The following is a 17099-nucleotide window of genomic DNA, read 5'->3' as shown; positions in this document are numbered from 1 at the left end:
CACCACCGCTAAAGTGCCGTACAACCAACATGAACAGCTCTCAAAGAGCACGCTCAACTCATTCAGTCTTCTTCTCTCAGTAGAGTAGTCAGGAGCAGAATGATATGATCGCTCTGCTCCAAAGTGAAATGCTGAATAGGCTGCCTACTTATACTCATGCTGTGATCAGCGACAGCTGGATGCAATAACCACATGCCAATGTGCATTGGCTTGTTTAGTTTACACTCCAAGTGGATTGGTCTCTCTAAGCGAGATCCCAATTCGTCAGTCATCCGATGTGACATCGAGAGTGACCGACTGAAAGGGAAATAATATAACTAATGTTACGATTATGGATGAGGAGTAACAGAACTCATGATCAAAACATGTTGAGTGTGTTTTTCTGAAAGTGTTCATGTTGATTTGCTTGCTGTCTTTGTAATCTCTGTTTGATAACAGTGTTAAGGCACATTTCAAGGACAGAAAGTGTCTGTGTTGATGGTTCAGTGGTTCAGAACACTGCTGTCAGTTTAGACAGATTTTACCTGCAGCAGAGCCACTGAAAATCTGCTTTGTGTTCAGTTCAAACCACACTGTACAGGTATATCTGTCAAACGGACTGTTGTGCTTTTCTGAGCTTATTAATTTTATTTTGTTATATTATTATTCATTTTAATATTATATATAAACTTGTATATTCATTTGAATTTATATTATAGTTATTTTCATTTCTAGCCTCTTTATCTTATATCTAAGTCAACATGTTTTTGCAACAAATTTTATTTCCATATCTGAAGTAAAGTATAAATATTAATGTCCAAGTGTAAAAGGATGCTTAACAAAAAATAATGAAAGGCAGGATTCATGTTATACATTAGGAATGCATTGGACGACTGAAAATGAATGTCTATATGACAGAAGGGTTTGTAATGTTAGCTGAAATAAAAAGTATAGTTTCAGAGGCAGAGCAGGTTATTGCACAATAAGACTATGAAGATGTTAATAATATGACGATGTCAATAATATGAAGATGAAAATAAGTTAGATCAACTTATTACCATAACAACTATTAGCATGGGAATAGGCATGGTGATTACACATTACACCTTTTTAGATGTCATAGCTGACACTTTTCTAACGAACCAACATGAGAGAAAATGTGTGGAATAAATACATGGGCACATGTTTTAGAAACTAAGCACTCTTTCTAAATATTTCACACTGACTGCCTTCCTGCTTTCTGTGTTCCAGCGGTGATGTCTCGCACCCATGAGGCACCAGGTGAAATGGGGAAGGCTGTGGTGATTCCCAAAGATGAGCAGGAGAAGATGAAAGAGCTCTTTAAAATCAATCAATTCAACCTTATGGCCAGTGACATGATCGCGCTCAACAGGAGTCTGCCAGATGTCCGGCTGGACGGGTGAGCGTGTGTGTGTTTGTACAGACAAATGCTCCATGATCACATTAATGACACTAATCACAGGATCCAATCAGCTGCCACAGCAAACTCAACAACACAAAATCAACATTCATTAGGAAGACAATGACAAGAAGCACAAATAGAAAGTTTATGTTTCTTTTTTAATTTATAATAAGCAATTTGTTATCCTCATACAACATGGTACTGTACATGAAGGTTTTGTGGCTAGTTGCATTTACTGAAATTATGGGATGTATAGTTACCTAGAAAAGAATGGTTAAATTTGCCATCAGCCCCACTACTTTGTTTAAATTAATAACTCAAATTTTCATATTAGGATCCCTGTTCCTGTGGGAAACAAATTTGCCTCAAGGACTTATACATTTTACAATGACATATTTTCTGTATAAATGTTATTTTTCAAGTGATTTTTTTCCTCTCATGAACTCAATGGTTCTGAGACTTTATTTTACATTTTCTGTAAAATTTTGCACTTGCCAGTTGCTTCAAACCACTGAAAACAACTCCAAACAAAACAGATTTTGCTATTTCACACTTGTTCATACTTTTGCTTGAAGTATATTGAGGCCAAAGACTGTCATTTCAACTCCATAGATGATATGATACAAGTGAGTTATTGATTTACAAATTGCTTTTCTTTCTAGAAAGTGAATCAGCTTGCATATTATTCACAATAAAAGCAGCAGGCTAAAGAAGGTTGCAGATCACACACTTCAGCAGTTTCAGAGAGAGATATTTGTATTTTCTGACTCTCATGGAAGCAGTATGGTATTTGTCATTGCAGTGGTACAAGCTTTGTGGTTTTGTAGACACATTTGAAAGCTAGCAGTTTCTGTAGGAGCACAGGCAAGGCTATGAACTGACATTTAGTTGTGTTAGTGTTAGTTGAGCTAAAATATTCTAGATTAATATTAACCACAAATTCACAAGTTTTATCAAATTATGAAAGTCTGGATTTATTTTCTAGTCAGTATGTGGATTTAATATATGGAGAGCATCTATCTGTGCATCAGATTTTTTAAATGAACTTTTCACAAGAATAGGTGGTAAACATACTCTTCAGTTACTGTTCATTATTATTATTATTATTATTATTATTATTATTATTATTATTGTTATTATTATTATTATTATGTGAAAGCTCCAGTTTCCATCCCTCTGTCTATCTCAGTGCAGCGAATAAGGTCTTTGTTTAAGGAATCTGAAGAGTCATTCGAGTTACATAATGAAATCCCAGAGAGCTGTTAGAGCAAAACATGCCACACTCATCTGGTGTTTTTGAGTAAAGCCACCATTCAGCACACTGAAGGCCATCACCCACATACACTCCCTCCTTCCCTCCCTGCATTCACTGATGTATGTTTCTCTTGGAAGGAACATTTATTCTACATTTTAACAAAGATCTGGCATTTTCCCTCATGTTTTCTAATTTGTTTTAATGAATAATTTAATCATTTTTAATAAATTGAAGTCCATAGAAAAAAAAAAAAAAAAAAAAAAAAAAAAAAAAAAAAAAATATATATATATATATATATATATATATATATATATATATATATATATATATATATATATATATATAACATATATAACGTTAATTTTGCCTGGTGGATGATAAAATGGCATGCATATATATATATATATATATATATATATATATATATATATATATATATATATATATATATATTTTTTTTTTTTTTTTTTTTTTTTTTTTTTTTCATGGACATCAATTTATATATATATATGTATGTATGTATGCATGCCATTTTATAATCCACCAGGCAAAATTAACGTTGAACAATAAAATTGTTAAAAATGTCAGTTACAAAAGTAGCCAAGAAGCTGCTTGATTTGGGGAATCATTTATGTCTATTTCACCGTTACATGCTTAAGTTTAGTACTTTGAGGTTTTGGTATTGTTTAAATCACAGCTACCAGCAATAGTAATATTGATGTTTCCCCAAAGCAAACAGTACTGATGAGTATTTTAGAATGAATGAATGAATGAATAAAAACAACTTGGGGTGACATTCAGTAAATTTGTCTCCCTGAGGAACAACACTGGTGTAATATTGGAGTAAAATAACCCATCAGCACTATTGTTTGTCCCATTCACTCACTGCTTACAGCCTGAAATCTTCCATTGCTCGCAGTTGGGTGATATTCATAGATAGATGCTGCATGCCGTCATCTGTACTCTGCCTCCAGTTTGTGCCCTTTTGCTCCCATCCTGTCTGTACACACAAAGAGAAGCAGAACTATAAACCTCGTTCCCCTGCTGCTCATTTATCCACCTATCTCTTTTCATTCCCTCTACCATTCTCTCTGTTTTTCAGCTCACTCCATGTCCAGTGCAGCATCATGCTTTATTTAGGCTCTCTTGGTGACACTCAGCTGCTAGCTACTGATAAAAGAAAAAAATACTTAAAGATAAAGATATTCACACACAATGTATGAGTGTGTCCATTTCTGTAACGGTCATTCAGATTGTCCATTTTTAGGCACTACAATTTGATTGGCTGCTGTCGCCTATTTGTTTTTTTTTTTGTTTTTTTTTCATGTAGCCCTATTAGAGGGTATGTAAGGATGCCCACTAAAGCAGATGCATACCAATTTTCAATGTTTTTTTTTAATCGTTCATCTAATTGTTGCTGAATTATGTGGGTGGAATTTGACAGAAGCTGGTGTGTATCCCCAAACTGTCTTCTTGTTTGTGTATATCAAATAACTGTAGGGCTCTAAATAGTAGGAAATACTGTAGACTGATTTTTAATAGACTGTCTGCTTAAAGCTTTAATCAAGAAGAATGTAATTGCTGAAGATTTGATTTTATGCATGTATGGCTGAATCAATATTTAAAATTAATGAACAGAAATCAGTGTTGTATCAGTATCAGAGATCAACAATCAATGTTGTATTGATGATCAAACTGGGACAATTGTGCCTTGAGAGATGTGCACAAAATGAGGCCATGATGTTTTCAATCAGCTCATACCCACGATAAACCATATATACCATTTAGCAAATTTCAGCTGCTTGATTATTAATGTTGTTGCAGAATGTACACTGTTATCGCCCAGTTATATATTTAAAGTTGGATATATAGAACATCCAAATTTTTGACTATAAACTTTATATCAGATTTCAGTTCATATCATTGCAAAATGCAATCTATATTATTGCCTAGCTGTAATCTGTAATGTGTCTAGATCTGTATGGATATTACAATAAGATATTACAATATAAGTAAAGTATATGTACATCCAACCAGTTTTTAATCACAGATTTTATTTTGCAATAACAACCGGCTGGATGTACTTTATCCCACTTATTACATGGCTACTTGTCACAAAACTAAATAATTAGACGTGAAATATTGATTTGAGTTGAAATATTTGAAGGCAAACCTTCCGTGAAAGCAGTTGCTAGCAAGTGGCAAGTTTAAACTTAGACGGACATTAAGAGATATGGTACTTATTACACAACATTTCTACACAAGAATAATTATGACAATAAAAGATATTGATTTTTGATGAAACTGTTTTAAATTCTTACCAGCTTGTTATTTATCATACAGGCCATAACAGTGTACAAAACAATTGTCACAAAATGACAGCAGCTGCATTATGTAACTCTAAATGTGGTGACTGACCAATCAGAATCGAGTATTCCACAGATCCATCTGATAATAAACATTTACATCAGGGTTCTCTGCAAAGCTGCTTTAAAACAATGTGTGTTATGAAAAGCGCTATGCAAAGAAATTTGACTCTGTATGTCTAAAAATGGTTTGTTTTTACACTTTTTTTGTCTTATTAACTCTTAACGTGTGTGTTCCTCAGCTGTAAAACCAAGACGTACCCCGATGACCTTCCAAACACCAGCATTGTGATCGTGTTTCATAATGAAGCCTGGAGTACACTTTTGAGAACCATACACAGCGCCATAAACCGCTCGCCCAGACACCTGCTGCTCGAGATACTGCTGGTGGATGATGCCAGCGAGAGAGGTCATAATCACGTCAATTCATTAACTGATCATTTTAATTATGTTTGCATGTTGAGTTATTCCTTCAGTATCACTATACCAGTCAATGGCACAATATCTCTAGTGTCATTGTTTATGTGAAAGTTGGCAGTACATTTTCTTTAAAGTTTATTTCGTCCATAAATGTCATTTAGCTTCTTTGAGACCTAAGTGAGGAAACATTAAGATGTGTGTAATATGAAGCTGTCCACCATAATTTCATCTCCGTAGATGACCTCTGCTTTTATTGACTGAATGATTCCAGATTTTCTCAAGAAAAAATTAGAGGACCATGTTGTGACTCTGGAGGTTCCAGTGCGAATTTTAAGGATGGAGCAGCGATCTGGTTTGATTCGAGCGCGACTAAGAGGGGCGGCCGCCACTCGAGGACAGGTCATCACCTTCCTGGACGCCCACTGTGAGTGCACTGTAGGGTGGCTGGAGCCACTGCTGGCCCGGATCAAAGAGGACAGGTGAGTGTGCTTGACTTTGTACAGACAATTTATTCCTGAGCCACAAACTGTATATTTTAAAGACTTGAGACTGTTTCCAAGACAAGCTATTTTTGCTTTTCCTTTTCTTGTGCTTTTTGCCATAAGAGAAACTAAATATAGTACACGGCAAAAGATATTTACAATAAACTTCTAGTCAGACAGCAGAGAATGTACTGCAGATGGTTCTCATGCCTCTTTGATTCCAAGGCACTCTCTTGTCAAAGACAATATTCCAAGACCCTCATGTAAGTTATGATATTTCTGGTATCATGATTTTATTTACACTAGGAGTGGCAATATATTCAAATAATTCTAAGTAAGTCAGTCCCATGATTTCAGACCTTTTATTACCATTCATTTTATTAACTTGATTTTTCCAATCATTTAGGATTATAGGATTTTTTTTACATTTTAATTAAGTTACAGATTTACCCAAACTGTGAAACCCTGGTTCTTCAATAAATATGGCAGTTGTTAAGGGAATGAATTACAATAAAAAAATAACGTCAGATTGCATCTTGTTTTTTTTTATCTGTTTTAGCTTTAAAGTGTGATTTGTCTCATTTGTAATCATTTTAAGCCATCTTGTGGCCCTAGTGACTCCTGGTTTAGAAAAAAAAATGCATCACTACTAAGATATTGTGATGTTGCCTGTGGTTTAATGTAGCAAAAATAGGTAAAATGTCTGGGTAAATGTTTGGATGTTTAGATGAAAGTCCACCATAACAATTACATGTGTAACTAATATGTATGTAGTAAGTAAGTAATTGACTTAAGCACTAACTTGTTTTACTGCTTATTTACCTTGCTTGAAATGCTAACCTTTCCAGCTACTTTAGTTCATGGTCTCTCAAAGTATAATCCTGTTACCCATCAGTAAGTATGACGTCTCCTCCATTTGTAAAGTGATCTTTATTACGTTCACACAGATTCACAGATTCTGAATTACGTTACTAAGGATATCTTGTTACTCTACAGGCACACTCACTCAGACTCTCACATTCGCTCAGCCTCATACTCAGGTGCTCTGATACAGGAAACCTTTCTGAGAGAGCATGCGCTTTGTGCTGCATGCTTTAAAGATATTTATTTCCCCATCAGGCCGAATCACACAGCGGTAAGGGATAAGTTGGTCATTTGGGTGTGTATAGCATTATGCGGTCCGTGTATTGAGTTTGCATTGATCAGAATCGGTCTAGTGGTGCTGAAGTTAAAGGTGTTTATCCAATTAACATTCTGGATGCATGAGCTATAGTGTGGACTGTTCCTATTTGGAAATGTGCAGTGGTGGTCAGTAACGGAGTAGCTTTACTTCGTTACTGTACTTAAGTACATTTTTCAAGTATCTGTACTTTACTGGAGTAGTTTTTATTTTTAGTAACTTTTACTTTAACTTCACTACATTCCAAAGCATAAGATCATACTTTTTACTTCACTACATTTCATAAAACATATTGTTACTCCTTGTAATATATCACGTGCTCAGAGTGTCTGATTCAAGAACGAACTGATTCTTTTCAATGAACCTTTTAAATAGGTTCGCAAATCGCACGAACGATTCATTCACGAATTGGAATGATTCGACTGCAGCTGTTCTAGAGTCTACTCTCACTGATTCAAATGAACCGTTTAGTGCGAGTCTCCAGTGAACTGAATTCACAAATAAGAACCGGGAGAGCTTGTGAGTGTGCACGTCTGATTCTGTTAAAAGTAATGTCGAATTTTAGGATTAATTATTGTAACTAAAAAACATACAAAAACATATTTAGGTCAAAACTGTTAGTCGTTTGTGAACTAAATCTGCTGTAAATGCTGATCTATTTACAGCATAAGTGCCTTGTAGGTAAAAAAACAAAAAAAAGGAAACATTAAATAACACAGATTAAATAAAATAACTTATGCACGTTCAAATTCCCCACTTCCGTAACGTTAACAGTTTTATTAAAATGCATGCCCTATCTGTTTTTATATTGTTTATCAACAGTGTAAATTTTTTATATTGTTTGGATTAACCACCCAAGTAGACAGATATGAATGTTTATTCATAACCATACTGAAAATAAGTAAATATTGTTAGCTGATGCTAACTGTCTAAGGTTGCTGGTGCTAAGTTGAGGTCATTTTTAGATATAAAGTCCAAATATTTTTATTCAATCACCTAGATAGATTGCATCTGGGGGAAAAGAAAGGCTGTGATGTTCAGAACATGGTCACTACAGTAATTATCAAAGTGGGGAGTGATGCCCACTGGGAGTATTGGGCCAGGGGTGTTTTTACACCACAGACAAGGTTTGAGAAGGAAAAAATCATTATGAAAATATACTGATTTTCCTTCTGTTCTTCCTAACTTCAGGCCTTATTTTCAAGTCATATATAACTGTATGTTCTGCAAAACAACATAAAACATTTTTTTTCTTGCTGGTAAAATGTAATGTGACCCTGGAGCACAAAAAAGTCTTAAGTCGCTGGGGTAAAAAAAAATTGTATGGGTCAAAATTATACATTTTTTCTTTTATTTACATTTATGCATTTAGCAGGCACTTTTATAAAATTTACAGCACAAGGCTATACATTTTTTTAACAGTATGTTCTCTGGGAATCACCCATTGCGCTGCTAACACCATGCTGTACCACTGAGCCACCACCTTTTCTATGCCAAAAACAATAGGATATTAAAAAGATCATTTCCATGAAGTATTTAGTACATCTCCTACCATACATGTATCAAAACTTCTGATTAGTAATTTTGCTAAGAACTTATTTGTTAAAGATGAATCAACTTTTGGATGTGCGTAAATCTCAATTTCGAAAAAAATTGACCCTTATGACTGGTTTTGTGCTCCAGGGTGGTACATGGCAGCTTTGAACATTACTGCATCACCAAAGCCCATGTCAACAACAAAAATATATCTTGACCTCCATTTTGGTTATTTTGGGAAAATTCCAGGTATTTTGAGCAGTAGGATTATAAAAAAAAATGTGTGCCAATATAAAATTAAATTAGGTAATATACCCAAGTAGACAGATATGAATTTTTATTCATAACCATACTGAAAAATTGCAAAATAAATATATCTATCAGTACTTTGAGTACTTTTGTACTTTCGTTTTATTTTATTATACATATCTGTACTTTTACTCAAATACTTGATTTGTGTACTTCGTCCACCACTGGAAATGTGTCTGGGTCTTTTTTCTGCTACACAAAGAATAATGTCTAGTCAGCTGGGCATTATTGCAAAATAATAGACTGTTAAAGTGTTTTGACTAGCTAAAGCTTCCAGTTTAAACCTGAAATTCATCTGAATCCAGGATCTTAGGGTGGTGTGACCATTTGAGCCATTCGGTCACACTTTATTTTAAGATTTAATTCTCTCTATTAACAAACCATTAACTACAACTTTTGCCTCAATAAACTGCTAGTTTGCTGCTTATTAATAGTTAGTAAGATAGTTGTTAAGTTTAGGTGATTAGGGATGTAGAATATGGTCATGCAGAACATGTGCTTTATAAGCACCAATAAACAGCCAATATGTTAATGGGCATGCTAATAAGCAACTGAGTATTGGTCCCTATACTAAATTGTTATCAGCCATTCTATTGGTGCATGTTTTTTGTTGAAAAGGTATGAACGTGGAAATGTTTAAAAATGTATTAATCTTGAAGTAAAGTAAACTAAAAAGCAATTATTTTATTTGGCAGAGAGGGAAGTTTTTAACTATTATTCCTCCCCCTCCATTTTTTTGGTAGCTTTCTCATGCTAATTTTGTAATTAGAATTTGAAGTCTATAATTTTATATTTTAAAAAAATAGGTGCAGTTCTTGTCAAAATACCCTATTTTCCACTGCAACAATGGGCTGAAGGTGAAAGGGTTATTTTTGTTTGTCATTTTAGGAGGGCTGTGGTCTGTCCAATCATTGATGTCATCAGTGATGAGACATTCGAGTACATGGCCGGCTCAGATATGACCTATGGGGGATTCAACTGGAAGCTCAACTTCAGATGGTATCCAGTTCCTCAGAGAGAGATGGACCGACGCAAGGGGGACAGAACCCTTCCTGTTAGGTAATACACTTTAAAGCATTTTATTTTCAATTTTGACGTGAATGATGTAAGCACATTATTCTGTTAATTATTCACACTGACCCATGAAATCATCTGTGCTACATTGTTTCTTTCAAACACACCGTTCGTTACAATGGTAAAGACACAGAGCCTTCATTCCAAATAAATGAAAACCTTCACATAACGTCTGGTTTTTATTGGTTAATTGAGCAGACAGCATGTTATGTAGGCGCCACAGTGGTTTAGCTGTTGTCACTGCAGCACTGCCAGTTACATTATAATGAAGTAAGATGTGAATCTAACATCTGATATAGTCAACTCTTTAAACCAATTCTTTCATTATTCAGAGGATTTTTATTAAGGAGTGTTTAAACTGAACTAATTTTACTTTTTTATATGTCTTCCAAACATGATGTGCAAAAGTCAAGAGTTGCCAGTGTAATAAACAAAAGGCTTGTAATTTGGACGTCTAAACATACTGTGATTTGATTACGCTTATTATTAATTTATTTATTTATTTATTTATTTGATTTAGAGACCTGCAATCAACCTGTATGTTGTTTTTACACTTACATTTTTTATTACAAATCACAAATGTAACCAAAATAACAACAAAACCTGTAGTCACGCTTGAGATCAGCAGTCGTTTGATGACAGCTCGTCATTGGCTTGTTTAATGGGACAAGCAATGACAGGTGTGAAGAAAGTCTGTCATTTTTCTGTACTCTCTAAAAGGTGTACATCTAGTATCCACATTAGGACACAAACAACAAAATGATGTATGCAATAAAAAAAAAATACAGAAATACATTTATACAGATATATATATATATATAGTAATAGTAATAGTAACATATATATATATATATATAGTAATTTATTGATCCCCTATAAAGAATAAATAACCGTATAAAGAAGGTTATTGATCAGAGGATTCTCTTACACAGACTACAGTGGTTCACATCACTTGATGGTGGGTACAGATATATATCCTACAGTATATACACCCTGTCAGACTAATTCATGTTAAGGTTTTATTTGAATCTTTTCCACAGAACTCCCACAATGGCAGGAGGTCTGTTCTCTATTGACAGAACTTATTTTGAAGAGATTGGCACCTATGATTCAGGCATGGACATATGGGGAGGGGAAAACCTTGAGATGTCTTTTAGGGTGAGAACTCAATTTTTCAGTAGTTTAAACGTTTAAAAATAGCAGGGGTCATAAATGTCTTACATAACGATGATGTTCTGCAATATTTTATTCATAAATACATGCTGGAATTTTTATTTTGTAGTTGTATGTGGCCAAGTTTTAAAGATCCTTGATGATTTTAATTCTGATATTTCTTTTGTATGTGTGTGAATAGATCTGGCAGTGCGGAGGATCTCTGGAGATAGTCACGTGTTCTCATGTAGGCCATGTGTTCAGGAAGGCCACACCATACAGCTTCCCTGGTGGAACTGGTCAGGTGATCAACAAGAACAACAGACGATTGGCTGAAGTCTGGATGGATGAGTTCAAAGATTTCTTCTACATCATCTCACCAGGTGATACTTTTCAGAAAAACTATAAATGACACTTCACTTACTGAGATGGACCATCACACAATCTTTGTAGCTTTACTTTTGCTTGTTTTGACTACTTTCAAGCTTATCTTTTTAACTAAGTGTAAAATAAAGAGAAAGTGAGATGACACCACAATTCTACCAAGCCAATTGTTTAACGCTAGTGAACTAGTGAATTCAGAATATGGGCCGTTAAAGCAGTAACCGTGTTCTCACAGGTCTTCATTAGTGTCAGCGTGATGCATGGCTGTCTTTACAGAGATGCAGAGCGTTTTCTATAAATAGCACGTTGATTTGCTTCTGTGGTCATGGTTGTTTTGAAAGGCTGTAATTATCTTATCGTTTGGCCTCCTGGACTCATTGCTGTTGTTTGCTTTCTATTGTATATAATATCCAGCATTCCTCAAGCTTACACAGACAATAGGGAACTGTAGTGCACTAAATATCTTCAAATGCAATTCCTTAAACACACATCCTCTTGCTTTTACTGGCAATTTTTGAATTTCATAAAACATCATTGTGTATGGTTTTTAAGCCTTTTGTTTTATGGGGGCATATGAAGTGTCCTCATAAACCATGTTGACGTTGTAGTACCCATGTCATTTTACACATTTGTGTTCTCATAAACCATATATACCAGTACACACAACACACACACACACACACACACACACACACAATGGTTTTTATACTGTACAAACTGTATATTCTATTGCCCTCCATGAACCCTACACCTAAACCTACCCCTCACAGAACACTTTCTGCATTTTTACAAAAAAAAAAAATAATACTACTACTATAAATATATATATATATATATATATATATATATATATATATATATATATATTATATATATATATATATATATATATATATATATATATATATATATATTCCAGTTTTACAAATGAGGATGTCTCCAAAGGGAGGTTTTGACAGGTTTAGCTCACTTTTCGGTACAAATCTGTCCCTAAAATATGGTTAAGTAGGTACACACACATACACACACAAACACAAAACCCTAGTTTTAAAAAGAGCACTTATTTTCAAATATTATGTTTTAAAAGAAGATACTCAAGTGTGAACTAAATGCAATGTTTAAAATGTTAAATGTTGAAAATGTATTATATGCTTATTTTCAATGTATATTAAATGCAATAGGACTTACAGCAAGTATATCTTTATTTGTAATTTTATATTTATTTATTTTGTTTTTAACAACTATCTTGTTATTTTTGAAATATGGTAAAAGTGTACTGCCAAATGTACCGACAAGCCTTTATGGTAAACAAATTACATTACAAAGTTGTTTAGTACATTTAGGCCCGGTTTCACAGACGGGGCTTAGCTTAAGCCCGGACTAGGCCTTAGTTAAATTAAGGTATTTAAGCAGCTTCTATAAAAATGCCTTAGAAGAAAATGTTACAGGTGTGCATCTTGAGACAGAACAATGGCACTGACATATTTTAAAATATTTTCATGTGAGACAGCTCAAACATGCATTTTAGTCAGGGACTAGGGACTTAAACAAATAACTTTAAATATAACAAATAACACTGAAGCTTACATTTTAATCAAGTATATGTGTGCTATAGTGTGTTAGTCGATGTCAGAATAAGTGCCAGCTTGATGGCTCTTTATTGTTGATGGCACAACAATATGCAAACAGTATGCAAACAAATGTTCAGGTTTAGTTACCATCAGGGTCTGAAATTAACATTTACCAAGCAAGATTTAATAAGTAAATAAAACATAGTTAAACTCAAAGTTAAAAGTAAAATCATAATTTTAAAGTGAAATTGAAGGAATGATGATTCTTGCGAGCTATTTAAATGAAAGACAGAAGTGTGAAAGTTTTATTCACGTTTTTTGAAGAAGAAGAATGAAGAGGGAAAAAAGTAATATATTCCACAACCTTTCCAGTGAATGTTCTTCTATAAAAGACAGTTTTCCTCTTGTTCCTACCATGAAACATCAATATTTCATCCCCATTTAACTGTAACAGCCACTACAGTAACACATCCCTCTAAAACAATTTTGCTTGCCCATATTTGCTGATATAGACGTTTTGGTGACAGTCCGCAAGCAGTTGTTCTATTGTGCAGATCAGTGGGACAGATATTTCAACCTAATGATAGATTTTCCATCTTTTATTCATGCCTGGCATTGTGCTAAGTGTCTGAGTTCTGCACTGCTGCTCACGTATTCATGAACGTCCTGGTTTTCTATCTGCATCTCGCCCCTAGGGAGACCTGGGAAATGTAGTGCTATAGTGGGGTTAGAAAGCCTCAGTATCCTGTACAAGGACAATAATGAGATTAGCCTTTACTGAAACCTCTGTCAGTTCACCTGAGAGGGAAAGATTCAGGAGGAACTCTGTGGTAATGTGGAGCACAGGCGGGGATTGTTCCTGGAAAGGCATCCCAGTGGTGCTGTGTTGTGGTCTGCGGACTGAAGTGTGTGTGTGTGTGTGTGTGTGTGTGTGTGTGTGTGTGTGTGTGTGTGTGTGTGTGTGTGTGTGTGTGTGTGTGTGTGTGTGTGTGTGTGTGTGTGTGTGTGTGTGTGTGTGTGTGTGTGTGTGTGTGTGTGTGTGTGTGATGAATAAATAGTGTGGTCTGGTATGTCTAGAGTCTACGGCAATGGCTGTTCTGGAGAAAAAGACCGAGGTTATTTGAATTGAAGAGATTTTTAGTGTCAAATCTTACACATTTAAAGGAATAGTCCACCCCACAAAGAAGGTTCACTCAACATTTACCTGCACTTAGCTGAAAGCTATTTCTAGTGTTTAAGACATCCTGTTTTCAGCACTTGGATTACACAAGCAGATGTTTAAAACAGTATTCACACTAGACATGTATTGTGTAAAATCTTCTACCAGAATCACTTTTTGGCTGAACCCATGTTGCATAAGTACATTTTTAAAAAGGAAGCCTGGAAGCCTGTTTTTTTAAAGGAGGTTTGGAGCATGGCAAGTTGAGGGATTTTTAATGAAGATATTAAGGCAGATTAGGATGTGAGAGTATGCTTATTTTCCTAAATTTTTTGCAGATTTGTTTTAGCTACATTTTTAACCCATGTTTCCAGATAATATAGCCTTTGTGTATGTCAAAAATTTGGGAGATTTCCCCCCATGCATCTTCATGAATTATTTGAGAAAATATACAGTTATGATTGATTTATTTGAGTAGTTTGGCATTTTCTGTATTCATTATCTGGCAACAGTATGCTCCATTGTTTTTCTGCTCCATCATAAGCTTTATGTTACACTTCAAAAGACAGGCAAATTCTTATATTAATATTAATAAGCAAATCCCTGCACTTATTGTCTTGAATGGCTCAGATGTTGAAGAGCACAGTGGGCTGCATGTTGCTGCTGCACACCCCAGTATCCTCTAGGGTTTCATTAATCAAAATTATTATTATAATTGTTTTTTTTTTTTTTGGGATGAATGTTTCTGAGTCAGAGATGACAAATTAAAAATTACAAAGATGTACAATTATGTCTTATTAAAAACAGTTATTATATTTATTTTATGCCCTCTAAAAGTATGCTTATCTCTTAGCTTTATTTTTACACAAAATTCATTCTGATTTTCTGTAATCAGTATCTGTCAATATACGGTAAAAAAAAATGTCTTCTCGGGTCTAAAACACGTTTATTTAAAATGACTGGAGACACAAGTCTGCTTTCAAACCAGCCCTGCGTCTGAGTTACCTGTCAAAGTTTGGTACAATAATACCTATGAAGACAGCTTATTCACACTATTTTTTTTTGCTATAAATCCCAAGTCTCACTACAAAATGTGCAAGGTGCACAAGTTTGGTCCATGTGTGTTTCAAACCAAATATGACAAGCCAGAAATTGTAATGAGATTTGAGAGCTACGACAAAGATTGACTGTGAAATTTTGTGTGAAATTTTGCATTAACTATTCTTTTAAATCTGGACTGAGCTCTGAGGGGAGAGATAGCACATAACTTAGACCCAGTGATCACATCTGAGAGCAGCTCTGCCCCAAGGCATCTATTGAAACACACAAGATCATTTATCATCTGCACCACAGACAAAGACAGACAGAGAGAGAAGAGGTCACAAAACACAGCAGCAAAGATATAAAGAGAGAAAACGCTAGACTAAGGAAGAAATGCAGAAAGTCAACACTCAGCAGAAAGACACAAATGCCTGACGCTTCAGCTGTCAAGTGTGTGCTCTGATCGCCGAGGCAGCCCTGTGTGTGTGTGTGTGTGTGTGTGTGTGTGTGTGTGTGTGTGTGTGTGTGTGTGTGTTTTTTGTGTGTGTGTGTGTGTGTGTGCAGATGCATTATACCCTCTCTGCAGAGTCACGAACATAGAAGAGACCACCCATCTACATCATCCCAAAATGTGTATGTTTGTTTAATATGAAATGAAAAATAGAATTAAAATTTGGTTCCTGATGGATTTTAATGTATACATGTATACACGCACAGTTTTACTGTAACACTGGGATAGGCTCTGGTATCCCTGCGACCTTCAAGAGGATAGCAGTCTGGATGGGTGGAATTTTATTCCCTCAATTTATATCAATTAAACGTTTACTGAGAAAAGTGATAAAAAATGTCGGCGCCAAGAGCCTTGCGGTTAGTGCGCCGACATATACAGCGCAACTGCGCTGACGGCGTGGATGGTTGGGTTTTTGCTCGTGGTCCTTTGCTGATCCCGCTCCCCTCTCTCTTCACCAAAAAAAAAAACGATTTCCTGTCTACTCTACACTGTCCTTTCCAATAAAGGCATAAAAAGCCCATAAATAAATCTTTAAAAAAAAAAAAAAAAAGTGATAAAAAGTGATGTTGAAGCTCCCTCTAGTGTCTGTAGTGAAAGATGTGGTGCTTTTGAATTGAGACAGTTGAGATTTTTCAATGATTGAATATATGCCATTGCATTGTATTTTAGGGATATAATATGAGTCTAAGAATTTGACTTTTCATAAAAAAATACAAAAATACCTTTGCCTATATTTAGATTAACAGTTAACCCCCAAACACACACACAATCAATCAATCAATCAAAAATTCTTAAAAAAAATATTACCTAATTGAAAGCATTAATTCAGCCAACCTCTTTCTAAATGTATCTAGTGCTGAAATAACTCATCATTGTCAAATCTGTGTAAGCATCTATATTAAAATTACATAAAATTATCAGTGACATTGTCAACTATAATAAATAATACAAATAAATATTTGAAATGAAATTAGTTTTACAGACTCTACTTTGGAAACAAATACAATTGAGCGTTTCTAACATTTTAAAGCTATATCTTTATCACTTTTTTTAATCATTTTATATTTTCTTCATAGCAAATGACACATTGTTTCACACACTTGTAGATGAATAAAGGTATACATACTGTACTTTTCTGTCCATTCGTCTTGGCATCTCCTCTGTTCTGGTGTTCTGTTTACTATAGTTTTGTGCCATTGCATCCATAATTAGACTTCAATGCCGTATTAATGCTGTTATTTGTATAAACATATCTA

At 34.7% G+C, this 17099-nt stretch overlaps 1 protein-coding gene across 3 annotated transcripts in view; it reads left to right on the top strand.

Moving 5' to 3' along the window:
- The window catches only part of LOC109098245 (polypeptide N-acetylgalactosaminyltransferase 13-like), a 46190-nt gene that overhangs the window by 11878 nt on the left and 17213 nt on the right, over window positions 1–17099 (top strand). For all 3 annotated transcript variants that reach the window (XM_042730606.1, XM_042730607.1, XM_042730605.1), the window contains exons 2-7: window positions 1231–1399; window positions 5267–5433; window positions 5716–5923; window positions 9840–10010; window positions 11066–11183; window positions 11380–11560. In XM_042730606.1, the coding sequence (XP_042586540.1) occupies window positions 1231–1399; window positions 5267–5433; window positions 5716–5923; window positions 9840–10010; window positions 11066–11183; window positions 11380–11560 (1014 nt within the window). The remainder of the gene's footprint in view (window positions 1–1230; window positions 1400–5266; window positions 5434–5715; window positions 5924–9839; window positions 10011–11065; window positions 11184–11379; window positions 11561–17099) is intronic.

This window comes from Cyprinus carpio, chromosome B9, assembly GCF_018340385.1.
Source record: "Cyprinus carpio isolate SPL01 chromosome B9, ASM1834038v1, whole genome shotgun sequence".
NCBI classification, from domain to species: domain Eukaryota; kingdom Metazoa; phylum Chordata; class Actinopteri; order Cypriniformes; family Cyprinidae; genus Cyprinus; species Cyprinus carpio.
The sequence above is the reverse complement of the archived record's forward strand: the minus strand, read 5'-3'. Positions and strand labels throughout refer to the sequence as shown.